General features: G+C 42.2%; 1 protein-coding gene across 9 annotated transcripts in view; it reads left to right on the top strand.

Moving 5' to 3' along the window:
• Positions 1 to 18,861, top strand: part of KCNAB1 (potassium voltage-gated channel subfamily A member regulatory beta subunit 1) — a 242,853-nt gene that overhangs the window by 199,206 nt on the left and 24,786 nt on the right. For all 9 annotated transcript variants that reach the window (XM_039486862.1, XM_039486858.1, XM_039486857.1 and 6 more), the window contains 3 exons: positions 315 to 359; positions 2,124 to 2,167; positions 9,776 to 9,862. In XM_039486862.1, coding sequence (XP_039342796.1) covers positions 315 to 359; positions 2,124 to 2,167; positions 9,776 to 9,862 — 176 coding nt within the window. The remainder of the gene's footprint in view (positions 1 to 314; positions 360 to 2,123; positions 2,168 to 9,775; positions 9,863 to 18,861) is intronic.

Genomic DNA, 18,861 nt, shown 5'->3' with positions numbered 1-18,861 from the left:
CTGCATCATTGATCAGACAATGAAAGTTTGATGATCTACACTTGGACTGGTATAAGAAAGTGTATAGATATTCACTAGAAGCAATCAGAACGTAGAGCCATAGTTACGCATTGTCCTGCAGGACAAAGTTAAGAACCTTGAATTGAGGGTCTCCTTTGAAGACAAACCTTATGACTGCTTTAGCTGTGAATAAAAAGAAATTGCCACTTTAGGAGTAGTACAACATCTAAAGAGAGTGGGTTTTTGCTTTGATTTCTACTCCATATGCCTGTTAAAAACAAAATTGCAACATACTTTTTCTTTTTTATGTATAGGAGGTCCAGTCTGGTCATAACAACAAAACTCTACTGGGGTGGAAAGTAAGTTTTATAATTGTATGGTTATAGATAATACAGTTTGATTCCACATGGCTTTATCCCTTTAAGGCAACCAAGTTATATACAGGTTAGTGAAATCTTGGGGCTAATTCGTGTTCATTTGAAGAAGACTTTTAAAGAAGTCAGTGCTCAACAAAGATATCGACCTGGCATTAGATCCTAGCAAATGGCACCAAAAGGAATAACCCAGCTGCACTCTTTTGATGCAAGATAATTCATTTAGATTGTTCAAGTGCAGTCTCTTAAACTCCCATTTCCAAAACATGAGTGAAATCAGAAGGCACGCAACCAGCATAATACTCCACAGGAGAAAAGCCGCCCAATCCTGCCAACACGATAGCATTTTATTTAACACAGTGTTAAAAATATCTGCCTGACCTGTGGGTTTGAGTTAAGATCACTCCCTGCAGTGAGCTCAGATAAAAAAGACCACCTTGTTTGAGATAAAAATGGGCCATTTCTTTCTTAGTGTTGAGCTAAATGAAAGAGAGTTTTCCCTCTGTTGTGGGCTTGAAGCACAAATTTTACTGGCTGAATTTACTTCTGGTGTGTTACCAGTGTTTGAACTATTGGTTAAATTATTTAAAGAGATTTAACGAGTTTTGCTTTTCAAACTCTGTACAATCTTTCTGTCTGTCTGCCTTCCTTCCAATCTGATCTGCACAGTGTATTTTGAAACACACTGAAATCAAAGGCTATCAGAATGTCTCAGAAAAAATGTAAAATTTACTCCTTATCATAATTTATAAAAACTGCAACCTGTGGAACTGGGAGTTTTTCTTTGGACATGTTATATAAAAGAAGAAAATGATTTTGTCATTTCACTGAGGTTATTTACCGTAAATTCTGAAGCTGGAGAGGTAGGCTATAGGTTTTGGCTTCTCCAGCAGACTCTGGATATAAATAAGAGAATGCTATGCATTTGAGTACTGTAGATTTATAGTAATGGTCTTGTTTTACTTTATTGTGCCATTGCTTTGCTTCACACTCAAAATATGGTTGATATGTTGCAAACACATACAAAATTAAATGGTCTGCAAGGAAGATTATAAAATGTTATATTGCCTCTAAATCTAGTTTAGATTTGAAATATGGGCCACACAAAATGAATGTAATTTCTTGTAGTTTTTCCTTAGAAATGGGATGTCTACAGTATATACAATACACGATGAGACTATGTCATCGTTTAATAACTCTGGGCCTGATCCTGCAAGTAAAATTCCTATTGACTCGTCAAATGGAGTTTTGTCTGAATAAGGCATCTCTGAAAGCCCATATTAATTACTTTGTTGTAGTTCATAAAACTGACAGTATGTCTACATTTGAGGGAAAAGCATAGGAGACCAGTTAGGACAGGGGATTAGATCAAATCCTAGTCCATCACATTTAATTGAAGCTTGTATTGGGTTTTGCTTCATCTTCAAAGGAAACTTAATCACTGCATTCTCCTACTTCTAAAAGAATGATAAATTGCATGTCAGGTTGTACATTACTATAGAAAGGATGAATGTTACTGGGTATTATTAGTATGAATGTTGTTGCTTCTGGATGCTATTGTCTCTGGAATTTGGTTGTTTCTTCTCCAGTGAAGGGTAGCTCTGTTATTTGAGTCTAATTTTTTCATTTCTCAAACATCTAAAGCTTGTTCTGACTGGAATATAAAATTAGCAAATCTAAGAACATCAGTTCTTTAGGAGTGTTATAATAATAATAACACCCACACTAATAGTAATTTTGCCTTTGCAGAGCTGAAACAGAAAGGGGACTTTCAAGAAAACACATCATTGAAGGTATGTGCTGTAAATGTGCCTTATCCATTCCAAGAATCCATCTGGCTTAAGGAGCATCTTGAATAAGGAAAAAAACAACAATGTAGAGAAGAAGGGGACACGCATCAGGGCCCTAGTTGCGCCATGGGAGATCGCTACTTCCCACCACCCAAAACAGAGGTTGAGTAATGCTTGTATAAGAGAAATTAAAACTACTAATTATTCCTTAAAAAAGGTTTTTAATGACCTCCAGCTATAAAGGCAACACAGACAACATAAGAAAAGAAAGATTAAAGACCAGCCCTGAATAAGGATTAATATAAATGGCAAATTATACTGAAGACAAGCACAAGTACATGTAAAGTTATTCATTGAGTACTTACTACTAGTCTTAACACTATAGTATTGATACAACTTGAGATCAATTCAGCTTGAGCAACCAGACTTCTTGACTCCATAATCTTACCCTGCATTCATCCAAAAATACATTATCCTTCAGTTGGCCGTTTTCCCGCACTGGCCAGGTACAGACAGTTGAGAAATACATGTCCCTTCGGTTCAGGGGGTGTGGGTCAGGTTTCCCTTATGACCGAAACACACAGCTTTGGTCCTGTGCCTTCGTACTTTTTATCTTATCTGTCGGCCGTGTTTTAAAACAGACCATCCAATCAGGGTGGGCCAAATTTTTAGTGTGGTTAGTGTGGTTGCTTCGATTTTATAAGTTATGCGCGGGTGTATAACTTATCTCCATGTAGCCAATTGCCTCAAATGTGGTCAATGTGGATTTTATAAGTTATGCATGGGTGAATAGATTATCTCAATACATATGAGTCAGCCTAAAGTGTTATCTGGTTGCAGCGCATCCTGACCACAAGTTTCAGTTTAATTCTGCAAGGCTTGCTTTCTGAAGCTTCTGGAAGTTTGAGGCCTAACATTGACAATACCTTCGTTCATTTTAATCTTGACAATACTTTTGTTCATATTAATCACAACAAAGATGAGATTCACTCCACTTGCATGAAGCCCAGGTATTCAGACACAGTGCAGATGGAGTGTGAGGATGAAGAGAAGTGAAATTCATGTCACAACCTGGGCCAGTGTGCAGAGCTGCTTCTCCAAACTGTGGGTTGGAAAAGCAGCCATAGTCCCTCCATGGTTGTTTTGGGCATTGGGACATAAATGTGGATCCACAGCCCCTCCCTTGTGCTGGCCTCCCCCAAATTGATCTTCCACGCTGGTTCCATTTCTTGATGTGGAGATCAGTTTGCGGCAAGCTGGGGCTGTTCAGGCACCCCACTGCAGCTGCTCAGACAGCCAACCTCTTGTGCAGTCCCAGTTCGGAGGCCTAAGTGGAGCAGAGGGCCTCATGCTGGATCTCTGCACAAGGGGTGAAGAAATGTAAAGCATTTGAAGTTTCTTGTCTGCATTGCATCTACAACATCTGCTTTTTTAACCATTGACTTGTTAAACAAATCCATTCAGCAATCTGTGACATATATTATTGTATACAGTTTTTTCAGGGATATTGCTCACCTGAACCCCTCATTAATTACACCACCAATCTCCCAGTATTGCTTGCCTTGTGCAGACTGCTGGAGGTTTAAAACATTGTTCTTGAGAATATGCCCAATCCTATTTTTTATAAAATGAATAGGAGTTCAATGGGATCAGCCCCAATATTTGCACTTGTGAAGTCCGACTGAGTTTTAAATTATCCTTTTGTCGCCTCTTGTTGGCTGTTTACTGGCTGGGGATTTTGATCATGCTAGATAAATCTCCTTTCACCTGATCTGTTCAATAAAATGGCAAAAATGACCGGATATGGCAAAAATGTCTGGGAAGAATCTGTGTTGTACAGACCTCTTTACTGAAAGAAGAGAAGCATAAAGGAGAGAGGGAGAACTTGAGAGAGGAGGACCTGAGCACACAAACCGAAACAAAGAACTCCTCTTGGTTTTGTGTATTTGAAAAAGTTTAAAATCTGTGGGCAAGACCCCGGTTGGTGAATGTTACTCCATTGAAGTCTCCAGAGCTCTGATGATTTACACCAGCTGAGGATCTGACCCATAATCTCTTTTGAAATTTTTCTTTTATTCTCCATTGTTCTTATCATTTGTTCCATTTCTCATATGTGTATTCTTCCCATTTCTCCTCTGTCTGTACTACTTCACCTCCTTCTGAATGCCTCTGTTCTCTTTTGCTCTTCTCCCGCTCAGTCTAAATACAGGGGCAGCTCCTCCCTCCCGTCCAGCCTGTATAAGAGGGTTTCATACCATTAGCAGCACACCACCAAGCTGAGCTATGATTAATCAGGAGGGGCAAGGAGTCCCTGGCATACACCCTGGGAAACCCCAGCAAACCCAGTCCAGCCAGTTGCCACCCCCATCACCTTTTGAGTCTCTCTGGATGGTGGGTGACCTAAGGGGGTGGGGCTGACAGCTGATCTGAATGTATTTAATGTGGTTTTTGTATATAATGTGCCTATAGAACACAGAAGAAAATCCAGACTCAATTCCATCATATTAAGTGTGAGCAGTCTCAGCTGCAAACTTCCTATAGGGAGAATGCAGCTTCTTGGAAAGGTTTATGATTTCATCCAAAATTGTCATCTTAAAAGCATTCTTGAAGCAATATTGGAAGCCCTTTGATTTAAAACCCTGAGTACAGATCATAAAAGGAAAATGAATAAGTTAGTAAAAAGAGAAAATTGAGGAAGGGAGTGATTGAGTTAATACCAATAGTTCAGTAGGATGCAAGTCTTGGAGAGGAGGAGGTGATAGCATTGCTCTGAGTCACCTGAAAGAATGTTGGAGGGGCATGCAGAAAAGGAGCTGAAACATTAAATAGACCAAATGGATTTGGTCTGTTTATGCGACTGAAGTGTGAGAGTAGATGAGATGGCCTGTAGAAGCCAAACGTTTAAAACTAGCCTCTAACTTTTAATGCCTAAAATTATGTGGCCAGGTTTTTGTCTTGCATGCCTCATCCCTTGAATACGTGCACATGTCTGGACAGTGCCTTGCACAATGAGCAACCCAGTTGGCTTCTCTGTGCTCCTGCAATATACATGTTTAATAATAATAATACTTATCTGTATGTACAAAATTGAGTTTGGATAAATACTTGGGCAATACACAATTATGGGTGCTGAGGCTGGTTGAAGTTTCTGCAGATTTGGCTTTCGAGATCTTCATATAGTGTACCAAAATCTTAAGGATCAGATTGTGCCAGACAAGCTCAGCCCCATGTTAAACTCCCTGAGCCTTCTTGCCATTCAGGAGAGAGTATGTGGGAGGATAGTGCTTCAAGAGGTGCATTTTTGTTATAGAGTTTGATATGGAAATTAAGCAAGGTCAATACAGCAGAGCTTGGCTGCTTAACAGTACATGCCAAAAACTGCTGATTATATTTTAGCACCCAGCACATGGTGTCCTTGTGCTTTAGAGTAAGCAGATTAGGTGTATAACATATAATTTCATTGCAGTATAAAGAATATGCAATACAAATTCCATTCACAAGAGAAAGCAGAAGCAGGTCAAATAGCTAAGAGAGATGAAATCCCACTGGGTAGTTCCTGACCACAGAGGTACAATGCAATGTGTACACTTCCCCTGCATGTGGAGGCACTCCCAGTGCAGACTGGTCCCTCACCTCTGCAAGTTATTGCAAGGAATGCAATACAGCCAGAGCCCCACAATTCTGTACTTCCCAGAGCACAGAGCTGCTATTGTGTTTGGTGCCGTCGTGAAGGCGGGGGAGAGAGAGCTTACGGGAAGGAAGGCTCTTTCTACATTACAGCAAGAAAGAATCTGCCCCTGTATCTGTGTCGATACATTACACAAAGGGATTTCAAACCACCCGTTTCTTGTGGCTATTTGACCTGCTTCTGTCTTCTGTTTTGAAAGGAATTTGTATGATATGTTCTTTATACTGCTACAAAATTATGTGCTCTATGTCAGCCCGCTTATTCTAAAGCTAAGAATTCCATGCACTATGTGCTAAAATAAAAGCTTTCAGATTCCCACAGAGAAATGTTCAGTGTGCATCATTACACAAGGAAACTCTTTGCTAAATGATACAGTCCCTGTTAAATTTCAATATCAAATTCCATCTGAAAAAGATACTACTTGCGTAGATTTTATTTTGCAATCATTGAAAATTACAGGCATGGTGAAAAATGAAATACTTTTTATTGAGTTGTGAATCTCGGAGATGATTAGTCTTGCCTCTCTCATATGAGATAAAACCTAATTGTGTCTGGTAGCTATGGCAAAAGCTGTTAAAATGTATGCCCCATTCTTCTAGGTGTATTCACATTTGATCCAAAACATTGCTAGTGTTAAAAATAAAGCAGGTTAGAAAAAGAAAAGTTCAGACCTACAAATATTAATTATGCATAGTAATAATATACTGTGCTATAGAGATGGGCTCAAGCCTCATTGCTGATCAATTACAGAACGTCCTTGTTTAAAGTTCCACAATGCTCCCTTATATTGTTGTTTGGCAGCCGCCTGCTTTGTCCACTGCTTGCAGGAAGAGCAGCCAGTTGGAGCAAGTGGTGAGATTTGGAACCAGGGTGGACCGGCAGCCCCCCATCAGCTCCCCGCTCCCCTAAGTTCCCTGTGCAAGCAGCTGCCCAGCAGGCTATCAGTTGCTGGGCAGTTCAGCTGTCTCTCCCCCCACTGCCATGTGCTGCTCCTGCCCTCTGCCTTGGAGTTGCTCCCGGGATCCTCCTGCTTGCTGTGCGGGGGTGGGGGAAGAGGTGCTAATGTCAAGGTGTCCCCCCCTACACTCCTGCCCCCCATCTCCACAGTGTGGGGTGGGGGGAACATGACTGGGCTCAGGATGGAGGGAACTTGCTGGCAGCAGCTGCTGTCTCAACTTGCTGATCTACTTAAAAAGGCAGTGTACTTAGAGTGGGGTCAGCATACTTAAAGGGGAAATGCGCGTCTCTCTCTCTCACACACGGTGTGTGTCTTTGTCTCTCTCTGCCATGCTGTCTCCCCTCCCTCCATTTGTTCTGCCTTGTAGAGTGTGAGGCTACATTAATAACAATGTATTAACCCTTGAGGGCTCAGCCGAGTGCAAGTTCATCATTTAGCAGTAAGGCATTCCCTGGGAAAATATCCCACCCTCTGACTTCACCACCTAAACCAAGCTTCACAATCATCATTGCTGTGTACAGTGTTAAATTGTTTGTTTAAAACTTATACTGTGTGTGTGTGTGTGTGTGTGTGTATATATATATATATATATATACACATACATAAAATATAGTCTTTTGTCAGGCAAATAGCATTTCCCTGGAACCTAACCCCCACATTTACATTAATTCTTATGGGGAAATTGGATTTGCTTAACATTGTTTCACTTAAAGTAGTATTTTTCAGGAACATAACTACAATGTTAAGGGAGGAGTTACTGTAGCTGGATCTAGGGTTTTGTTTTGATTTATTATACACAGCATGCATAGCAAATTATGAGGAGAAAATGTGAAGTAGTAGTTGTCGCAAATTATTTGCCACCAATGCACAAGCTGAAATACATTTGTGTGAACCATTCTTCCACTAAACCTGTTTGCAGATAGTTCACAAGCAGAAAAAAGGCTAAATACATTTAATGAATTGTTCACTGCAAACCTTTTGCCTTGTTACAGTTAAGATACTGATCATTTTAGGCACAAAAGAAAAAGAAAGGAAAAGGACCTCTAACCTTCATGTGGAATTAAAATTAACAAATGGAGAGCCCCCAGCGACAGATAGTTCAAGTTCTCTTTGAATATTGTAGAGCTGTGCATTCCATGATATACTATATCAGCAATAGCCAGTGGTAGTTCTACTTTAATTAGAGGTACAGTTTGCCTGTGCGAGGTGTCACGAACAGAGGGTTTTATCTATGAAGCTTGACAAGAGGCCTTCACTGTACAACTACCGGAAAGATTTCTAAAACATTTTCAAACAAGACAAGTGCTGTGATTTGTAGCAGAGGGATGCAGTTTTCTCAGGTGCTTACAAAATGATTGTTCACTTTTTATAACTAATTTAAATGAGCCCGGTTCTCCATTAAAAAATATAGTGCACTAGTTCTCTGGAAATACATATTTTATCTGTTTTCTGAATTGTTGTTATAATCGTGTCATTATAAACACCCTGTAACTTTTGTTTATAGCTGGTGTAGCTCTGATTTACACCAGCTGGGGATTTAGCCCTCTGGAAATAAGCCAGTTTACATCAACCGAGGTTCTAGTCCTCTTTTTTGGGGGGGAGGGGCAAGGAAGGGGATGAAATAATTTAAAATAAATGTAGCATTACAGTACACTATGTTGTGTGTATGTGGAGGGAGAGAGAATGGGTTTTTGGGGAGGCTGACAGTGTGTCAGCATGCTGTCTTGTAAGTTCAGAAACCCCCCCCTCCCCGCCTCTCTCTCACTCACTCACAGCAAGCAGCATTCCTTTGTTCCGAAGCAGATAAGCAGCAAGCTGTCAGAAATGGAGCTTTGAAAGGGCATATCCGCATTCCTACAGCATTCCTACAGCAAGTTCAAAACAATGACAATAGTGGCCACTTGACTGAAGGGGATTATGGGATGTTTCCAGAGGCTGATCAGAGTGCAGTAACGCAACACCTCATTCACACTGGCGCCTGGGCATTGGAGCCAAGGCGCAGCAAACGTTATTCCTCTCACTGAGGTGGAGTACCAGCAGCGCTGTAGCCGCAGAGTCGGAGCACTCTATGTGCCTTGCCAGTGTGGACAGATAGTGAGCTAGTGCACCCGGGGCTCCTTTATTGTGCTGTAACTCGCAAGTGTAGCCAAGCCCTTATATAATGAATTAAGCCTCACAGCACTCGCGTGAAGTCAGTAAGCATTAATGTAATTCCCATTTTATAAATGAGGAAATTGAGATACAGAAAGTGACTTAGTCCTGACACATAATAAATCTGTAGGAGTCAGGAATAGAACCCAACTCTTCTGGCTCCCAGGACTAAGTGGCCACAAGCCTGTAGCCTGGCTTTTTGTGCAACATGATGAGTTTAGCTTGTTGCAGTTTGCTGGATAACTTTTGCAAATAGAGGGTAAATTCTATTTAACTTGGTAAAAGAAGCCTGTTCGGTATCACATTTTTTCAGGGTTGTAATAGTCTTAGTAATCATAAATATATAACAATGTCATGATTCCTCTCCCCTGGGTTTTCATTTCTGGAAAGCCCCTGGAGTGGCAGGGCTTAATTATTTGGAACCATACCCAATGTAATGTGCCATAGGGTGATGCAAAAATACTCTCTGACAGGATTTTGATTAGATTAACTCTGAAACAACATCAGTGAACTCTGTCCCTGGAGGCTGCCAATTGACAGGCTCACCAGGATGGTGTCTTTTCCAATCCAAATTTGAATGTAATTAAAAAAAATTCTTGTGGAGGGCTATGAATTCTGCATGAAGCCAAACTTTTTGATATTTTTTAATGTGGCTGAGCAGACATGAGACATCATCATCTATCTCCAGTATACATTTTAGAATAGTCCAGTACTGTCATATGTCGGAATGGTCATCTCTTTTGTGATGTGTTCCAAACTTCATTCTGGCAATTTCTAATGGCGTATATTCTTTTTTTTTTCTTGCTGCTTCTAGGATTAAAGGCTTCTCTCCAGAGACTGCAGCTCGAGTATGTGGATGTTGTCTTTGCAAATCGACCAGACAATAATACCCCCATGGAAGGTTAGTGAGAGCTTTAACAAAAGATTTTAATGTGATTGATTCTGGATAAAAGGCTTGTACCAATCATGGTGGAAAATGAAAATCTATTTACTAAGTATTCAGGTGGGGCAGATTCAGTATAAAACACCTCACTCTTGAGACCTTGGAGTCCTTAATATTTACACTTATTCTAAATGCATTAATGTCTCTTAAAAAGGAAGGTATTGAGGATTTGTTTATATCACTGGAGTGGCTTTAATGCTGTTCATTTCCCCAAGTTTATGTCCTTTTTCTGATTTCATCAAACACACCTGATATGAATTTGTGTTTGAATCTTGTGCCAAACTTCATGCCTAATGAAATCTGCCTGTCCCGTCCTATAATGTAATAAATCTTCTGCCCTGTTTATGTTTTCAGGATGTGCCTGTGATATGAAGTTTAAAATGGTTCCTGAGGCGCCCATCTTAGGGCCAGTTTGTGAATGCCTCACTGCCATTGATGAGTAGTAATTCCCATTGACTTCAGTGGCAGTACTCAAGCAAGTACCTCCTTGCTAATGGAAATAAGGGGTTCAAAAATTGGCCCTCAGTGAGGGAATGCTGTATAGCTCAATGCCATAACTTCATTCTTATTTTAAAACAAGATCAAATAGATTGCAAATTTTCTGGGCAGTAGATAGCTGAAATTCTTCTCTTGTCTTCTGCTCATAAAGGACATGATTCTGCTCCCATTGAAATCGGTGGCAAAACTCTTATTGACTTCTATAGTGCGGGATGAGGACCGATTAAAAAAAATATTTCTCAGGGTGATCAGTGGTGCTGGCTTGAATTACTAGATAGTATGATCTGGAATGCAGCGCTTAATATAGGGGAGGCATCATGGGTAAAGCTAGGATAAATTATATTTTTAATTATGATCCATGGGCTGGAGCTACATAGTTTGTGACCAAGCTCCTACCACTGTGAGCTACCACAGACGATAAATGGAGGTTGGTAGAAGCTCAAGGGTAGAGTATGGCCCTTCTAGGCCTTGTCTAGACTAGAATTTAAAGGTGTGATGTTAGATAACATCTTCTAACAAACATGTTTTTAAAGTCTAGTGTGTACAAGGTACCCTCTCGTCAATGCTAGGGGAAGCCTCAGCTTTGTCTTGACCAGTTTAGCATGCATTAAAGGCAGTGTGCCTTGTCTGTGCTAGACTTTTAGAACATGTTTGTTAGCATGTGTTAGCTGACATCACACTTTTAAATCCTAGTCCCAACAAGTCAGTAGTTGACAAAGTCACTGTTACATTCAGTGGGGGGAAATGACTGCTATTCCAGCCCTTTGTTCAGTTGTCCATTTGCATAGTCAGTTGCCTGATTTGCGTGCACAATTATGGTAATTAGATATGTATATCAGGAATGCAGTCATCTGAAAATCTGGCCTTTGAATTATAATTAAACTTCAGAGTTAGCACCTTATTGAATGGGGACCGTTGACACTTCTCTTAGATGTCAGGTGTTTTTCAACCTAATGTCGAAACCCTACACAGATTCCAATTCAGAATATTATCTTCTCAATCATTAGAACTAAAAACTTAATTAAAAACAAACAAACCTTGCCATCTGCAGAATCTGATTCTGTCATGGGTGGTAGAATAACTACATGAAACAGCCCAGGAATTTGATAACCCTGTTTTAAATTGTTAGTTTGAAATTCAGAGGTTTTGAAGCCCATTTGTTAATTAAGATAGGGTCCAGTTTGAACTCTGGGTAGATTACATTAGTGTTACACTGACGGACAACTCCCTGCAGCTAGAGGATTAGGAGATTGGCCTGAGATTTTAAAACACGGGGAGATTTACTGATAGGTGATAAGGTAAAAAAAAACATGACATATTGTATCTTGGAGGGAGAAATAACCTTTTTGCTCAGTCAATTATAATATAAAACAGTGTAGAGAGTATTTTATGTGTAAGCATGTTATGGCTGCTCTCACTTATGGCCTTCATGTTTTTTATTGAGCAGAAGAAGAAGAAACCACAAGTGATTTTCTGAGTCACTGTTATTGTTGTTTGCTGTTTTACAAAGTATCTGGGCCTAGCTCCGAAAAGAACCTGTTCTTCTAAGAACAAGTCACCAACCAACGTGGCCTAAATTAGAGCACAGCAGACATGGGCAAATATTGCAAAACTTTGCTATGACTATTTGGTTCACTCTTCTAAATAAATTCTCTTTGACTGTGTTTGTGCTTTTTGTGTGTGTTCACTTTCTGGGAATAGTCTAAGAAATGGGTTTACTGGGTCATGATGTTCGTGCAAATAACAAATTTTAAGTGAATGTTGGAGAAGATTCTTGGGAAATGAATTCTGAAGTTGTAAACATGACAAGCCAGAAACCTGATTCTAAGAGTTATGTTCATTCAGCATAGGCACAGCATCTACCAGAGTAAGGTCTTGGCCCATGACTGGGACTCCTGGGTGCTACCCCAATACAAATAAGAAATAATAATGAAACATTATATGGTCTATGTATCCACACAAAACTAAGCAACTCAACTAAAATTTTGAATATTTCCAATGAACTGTTTGAATGAGCTATAGACAAAAATTTCTGCAAGTAATTCTGAATAATTATTGAATTTGAGAGCATTGTAACCTGTTTGACAACAACTTGCAAACAGAAAATAGGTGAATAGACAAGATGTTCACTGTGATTTCTTCATTCAACTCTGCTACAGAGTACAAAACCTCTACAACCAAATTAGTAATTCATCCATTTAACAACTCTGCAAGAGCAGTCCTTGAGTGTTTCATAGATTAGTAGATTCCAAGGCCAGAAGAGACAATTGTGATCAGGTAGTCTGACTTCCTGTATAATGGAAGACATAGAACTTCCCCAAAATAATGCCTAGAGCAGATCTTTTAGAAAAACAACCAGTCTTGATTTAAAAATTGTCAGTGATGGAGAATCCATCACAAACCTTGTTCCAGTGGTTAATTATGCTCACTGTTAAAAAAAAATTATCCTTTATTTTCAGTCTGAATATGTCTAGATTCAACTTTCAGACCTGGGATTATATTATACCTTTCTGTGTTACAATGAAGAGCCCATTATCTAATATTTGTTCCCCATGTAGGTACTTACAGACTGTAATCCAGTCACCCCTTAATCTTCTTTTCGTTAACTGAATAGATTGAGCTCCTTGAATTTGTCACTATAAGGCATGTGTTCTTGCCCTTTAATCATTCTTGTGACTCTTCTCTGAACCCTCTCCTTGAAATGTGGACACCTGAACTGGACACAGTATTCCAGCAGCAGTCACCCTAGTGCCAAATACAGAGGTAAAATAACCTCTCTACTCCAACTCGAGATTCCCCTATTTACGCATCCCAGGATGTGGTGTTTAGATGTTGCTTGTGATTATTAGAACTGGGAGCACTGGCTGTTGGGAGTCTGAAAGGACAGGAAACAGGAAGGAGTGGGGAGCAGTTGAGGAGGCAGAGTGAGAGTTACAGAGGGTGCAGCAGCAGCTTGGTAAAGAGGCTTCCGCTTTAAAAATAAAGTCCTGTTGAAGTTTGTTAGTACCTTGCCTGGTTGATACAACACAGGATTGCATTAGCTCTTTTGACCACAACGTGGCATTGGGAGCTCATGTTCAGCTGATTATCTACCATGATGCCCAAATCTTTTTCAGGGTCACTGCTTCCCAGGAAAGAGTCCCCCATCCTGTAAATATGGCCTATATTCTTTGTTCTTAGATGTACACATTTCTATTTAGCCATATTAAAACATTAAAGCATTAGTATCCCTCAGTGGACAGGGTTAGTCTCTACGTAGATGGATTATCACCTACCTCACACCTGAACTGGCATAAGAACCCAATAGAGTTGCAGAATTTTTAATCCTGACACAAATGATCTTGAGGCTCTACTTCCCCAGTTATATTCTGACTCAGAGGATGAGCAGCATGAGTGTTTAGCAGCATGCTGTGTACAAGAATTTTCCTTAGGCTAATTGTACCCCTCAACTTGGTTTAGTCTTCCCATGGGAGGTGTAAAAAGTGGTTGAAAACCAGAGAAGTCTAAGTGGAAAACAAATAAATGATGCTCTTGTGGTGAGGTCACACCATCCATTCTGACTGTGTCTCTGCCTCTCATGCCAAACTTCTCATCACGGTTATCTCATGTAATCTGCAACCCTCAGCCTCAACTGTAAGAAGCAGAGCTCAGCTGTTAGGCCAGAATCTGATAAGTGTGTAACCCCATGGGACTTCAAAACAAGATTTTCCTTTGGGATTTAACTCATTCTCTCTCCTTCCTGCTGGACTTAACCTTCACTGAAAACAAGGACTTCATGGTGGTCAGAATGAAGCTGGAAAGTTATCCTTCCTCCTGCCATATCTAAGAAAACACATACTCTTAAAAGAAAGTATCAGAAGGGTAGCCGTGTTAGTCTGGATCTGCGTCTGATGAAGTAGGTATTCACCCACGAAAGCTTATGCTCCAATACTTCTGTTAGTCTATAAGATGCCACAGGACTCTTTGTTGCTCTTAAAAGAAAGAGACCCATTGTTAATGCCACTTCATCCCTGTGAGACAAGGCTACTCTGCATTCCTACTCTACTGTTCCATCTGACAATGTCTCTTTAAAGAGCATGAGTCATTGTCCCAATAAACCAGTTAAGAGAGGCCTTTCCATTACTCTGCAGTGTGGCCAATGACCTCTTACAGTACAGACCTAAGTAAACAGACTTATCTAATGAGGACAGGCTCAGAGAAGAAGTTCCTGACCGGTCTGTGTTATATCCTCCAAGACCTGTCTGTCTGAAGCCAAAATGTCATTAAGCTGCTGCCCTCAGTGGATCCAAAGTGATTTCATGGAATGCAGTAGGCCAATTGTGCAGTGCCTTGCATGGAGTGGAGGGAATTCCTGCCTGAACCTACAAGTTCATTCTCTAGAAGGATACATGCATCTACACTATAGAACAGATTAACTGCGTAGGAAGGATTGCTAGCATAGAGTGCACCAGAATGTTTTCACAACCCCTTCTATGCCTCTAATGACAGCTTGTATACATCTATAGATAGAAAAGTAAATGATTCCACTTGAACCATTAAAGACAATCTGCAATATTAGCATCAGCAGAATTATAGTTCCTCTACAGCATTCTACAACCCTAGGGTATCAGGCAAGATTTCTGAAGAAGGCTTGAGGGAGGGATTTGACTATGAATGGTGTGGTGTTTACTCTTTTCATGTACTTTTTTTTAATGGTTCACCTAGTAAGCATCTTCTATCCCACAGCATCTGTTGAGCCATCTGTCAGTTCTGCAATATCTGGCATGCACAATGCATGTTAAACTTCCTTGGGGAAAAAATACAAACCCACAGTCATTCCTGATTCCTATTCCTTATTTATTCATGTTTTCCCCAATATTCTCACTGTTAGTACCACAAGTAAATAAAATTATCCTTTGCTTGCTCGCTTTTGAAACATTTGAAATAACATTTTAAATAAATAGTTATCCAGTCACAGCAGAGAGAAGAAATTCCTTCTAACATGCACAGTTATATAGGATTCCAGAGAATGTCAGGATATGCAGCTAGAACTCAACCTAAAAGTTCTGAAATTTTAACTTTCCCACCCCGCTACCCTCTTCCTTAACCAGAACTGCCAAGATACTGGAGGAGGCCATTCCTGGGGTATTTCCAGATTGATTGGAAACAGGAATCATCAGAAATCCTGAGTTAAATCCTCCTTGTTTGGACTGTTGTAGCTCAGTTGTATATAGCTAGCCAGTGCGTCTCGCCCTGATAATGGAGTTTCATCTGCTACTGATGCCAGGGTATGCCCCAGTCCCCAGGTTTCAAGTCCTGTGCCTCCTGCACAAGCCCATGCCTGTGAGTGACCCACACTTCAGTTGTCTGAAGTGCCTGGGAGAGACTCATATCAAGGACCACTGCCAGATCTGTCAGGACTTCAAGCCCCATATGAAGAAGCACAGGGAGGCCAGTTTGATGCCCCTCCTGACGGAGGCAGCACTCTGTCCCTCATCAGAGCTGAGCTGGCTTGACTGGGCACCCAGTAGCTCAGCATCAGAGTGGCATGTTCCTCCCTCTGTGAGAGTCTCTCAGCACCATTCTCCTTCACTGGTGCTAAAGAAGAAACATCAGAAGCAGCTGGCCAAGAGGGGACATTTCCCAACTCTGAAGAGAACCAAGCATAGGGAGTGCAGGGGAGTGCGACCTGAGTCTGGTCACTCCTCTGCCCCCGCTCTGAGGGTGACACCGTCGACTTCACCTCGTATGCAGGCTCTGTGGAGTCAAGTCCTGGACCTTTCCTCAGCACCAGAGGGGCAGTGTGGCACCAGCAGGATCACGTGCCATTAACCTTGGAGGTGTTCATTGTGGCCAGAGAGCTGCTGGTTCTATCAATAGCCACCGCCAGCAGTACAACAGGTGGCAGCAGTGGTGCTGGGGAGCAAAAGGGAGCATGTGGTCTCGGACTCCTGTTCAGTACTGGCCTCCTTGGTACCATCTAGAGGGAAACCATCCCTGTTTGCCTCTACGCAAGTCTTCCCACCTTGGCAGTGTTCCCTGGCACAGATGGGTACTGCCCCTCCAGGGTCTCTGGAGGATGGCCCATTGTCAGACTCAGAAGTGGGGTTTTATTCCCACTTGAGGAACTGTTGCCAGTTTCCACCCCCAAGCAGCCCTACCCCCCCAGTTGGTGGATCCAAGCGCAGGGGTACCACTGAGTACTTGGCACAGTGGGCACTGGCCTATGCAGATACAACGACCATTTTGGAATGCATGAGGGAGTCCCCGATACAAGGGCCCTTTTCCAAATGCTCTTACTCCGTAGCCTCAGAAAGAAGAGAGGCCCTGTCCCTATGACTGGCACCCAATCTGCACTCCTGTATTGAGCCCAGTATCGAGCCTTAGGACGTAGTTCTATGGACCTGGTCGGTGCAGAAGGAGAAGAGGAGGACCCCCTGCCGGTGCAGGCCTCCTCTTCTTCATCCCTGGATGAGGCAGTGTCTGGGGCATGCGTATCCCCCCTCACAATGACTTCGCAGCTCACCAGGAGCTGTTGTAAAAAGTGGCCTTGAAACTTGGGCTGGAAGTGGAAATAGTCAAAGAATCCTCCCACAGCCTGGTGGATATTTTGAACACTGTGGACCCCTCAAAAGTGATCCTCCCTCTCAATGAGGCCATTATAAGACTGGTTAAAGCCCTGTGGCAATCCCCATCCTCCCTGCCTCCTATCACAAAAAGGATTGAAAAGAAGCACTTTGTTCCCACTGAAGGCTGTGGGTACTTGTACTCCCACCCCCATCCAGGGTCCCTAGTGGTCTCTGAGGCCAATGAGAGGGACAGACAGGGTTAGCAAGGAGTGACCAGTAAACCAAAGGATGCAAAGAGACTAGACCTTTTTGGCAGAAAGGTTTATTCTACAGGGTGTCTACCGCTCTGCATCTCCAACGAACAGGCATTGCTGGGGAGCTACAATTTTAATGTTTGGGATTTGATGTTGAAGGACTCTGATCCCCAGGAGTCAAGACAGGAGTTCTATGCGCTGGTGGACAAAGGGAAATGTGGCCAGGGCCTCCCTACAGGCTACCCTTGATGTGGCAGATTTGGCATCTAGATTCATGGTGTCTACAGTGGTCATGTGCAGATAGATATTCTTGGCTCCAATCCACACCTCTGCCAACAGAGGTCCAACAGTCCATCCAGGGCCTTCCATTTGAAGGTACTTCTCTCTTCTCTTAACAAATGGATGCAAAGCTTCACAGCCTGAAGGATTCTAGAGCCACCATCAAGTCCCTGGGTTTCTATGCTTGGTGTCTTCGATGAAACACTTCAGGCTTCATCAACTGGTTCGCTTCTCAGCTCCACCACTGTGCTAGGACTTGTTTAAGAAGCAAAACCCAGACAACTGCTCCCATATGCTTCAGCTACTGGGCCCTCAAAGATACTTGGGAAGCTCCAAGCAGAACTTTTGATGGAGTGCCTGAGGGCATTATACCAGTTCCTGCACTGAATCCTGCCCCCTTTTGTTTTCAGACCGTTTCTCCTGCTTCAGCACAACATGGTCCCTCATTACCTCAGACTGCTAGGTACTGAGTACAGTGGAGGAAGATTACACTCTCCAGTTTATTTCCATCCCTCTTCCCTGTCCCTCTTTGGGGACCCTTCTCATGGGCCACTTTTAGACCAGGAGGCACAAGCCCTCTTCCGGGTAGGGGCCATGGAGGAGGTACCTCAGAGCTTGAAATGGAAAGGGTTTTACTCCCTTTATTTCCTAATCCTGAAGGCCAAGTGGGGGTCTCAGACCCATCCTAGACCTATGTTTCCTTAACAGTTATCTCAAGAAACTGAAGTTCCACATGGTCTCCCTAGCCTCTGTTATTCCCTTCCTGGATCCAGGGGACCGGTATGTCATCCTCGACTTAAAAGATGCCTATTTTCATATCTCCATATTTTGGGGCCACAGAAGATTTCTCAGTTTTGTCACGAACCAAACCCATTATCAGTTCACCATCCTCCCCTTTGGCCTGTCGGCAGCCCCTTAGGTATTCATGAAATGCATGGCAGTGATGGCAGCCTTCCTCAGAAGGTGAGGAGTGCAAGTGTTTCCTTACCTCGATGACTGGATGATCAAGGGATGGTCCAAGGCCCAGGTGAGGGCCGGCCTCCACCTGGTCTAAGCTACTTTCCAAGCACTGGGCCTGCTGATAAACAAGCAGAAGTCAACACTCATCCCCATTCAGAGGATAGAGTTCACTGGTGCAGTGTTTGATTCCACCTGGGCCAGAGCCTTCCTCCGAGAGGCTTGCTTCCAGATAATGTCATCTCTGATATCGCAGATCAAGGTCCACCCCATCACAACAAGCCGTTTCTGCCTCAGACTATTGGCTCATATGGCCTCGTGCACATATGTGATACAGCATGCGAGACTGCACCTCAGACCCTTTCAAGTGTGGCTGGCCTCGGCGCACTCACCAAACTGTCATCATTTGGACTTCATGGTT

Source organism: Mauremys reevesii, linkage group 9 (assembly GCF_016161935.1).
Source record: "Mauremys reevesii isolate NIE-2019 linkage group 9, ASM1616193v1, whole genome shotgun sequence".
In the NCBI taxonomy this organism is placed as follows: Eukaryota; Metazoa; Chordata; order Testudines; family Geoemydidae; genus Mauremys; species Mauremys reevesii.
This window is presented reverse-complemented; position numbering and strand designations above follow the sequence as displayed.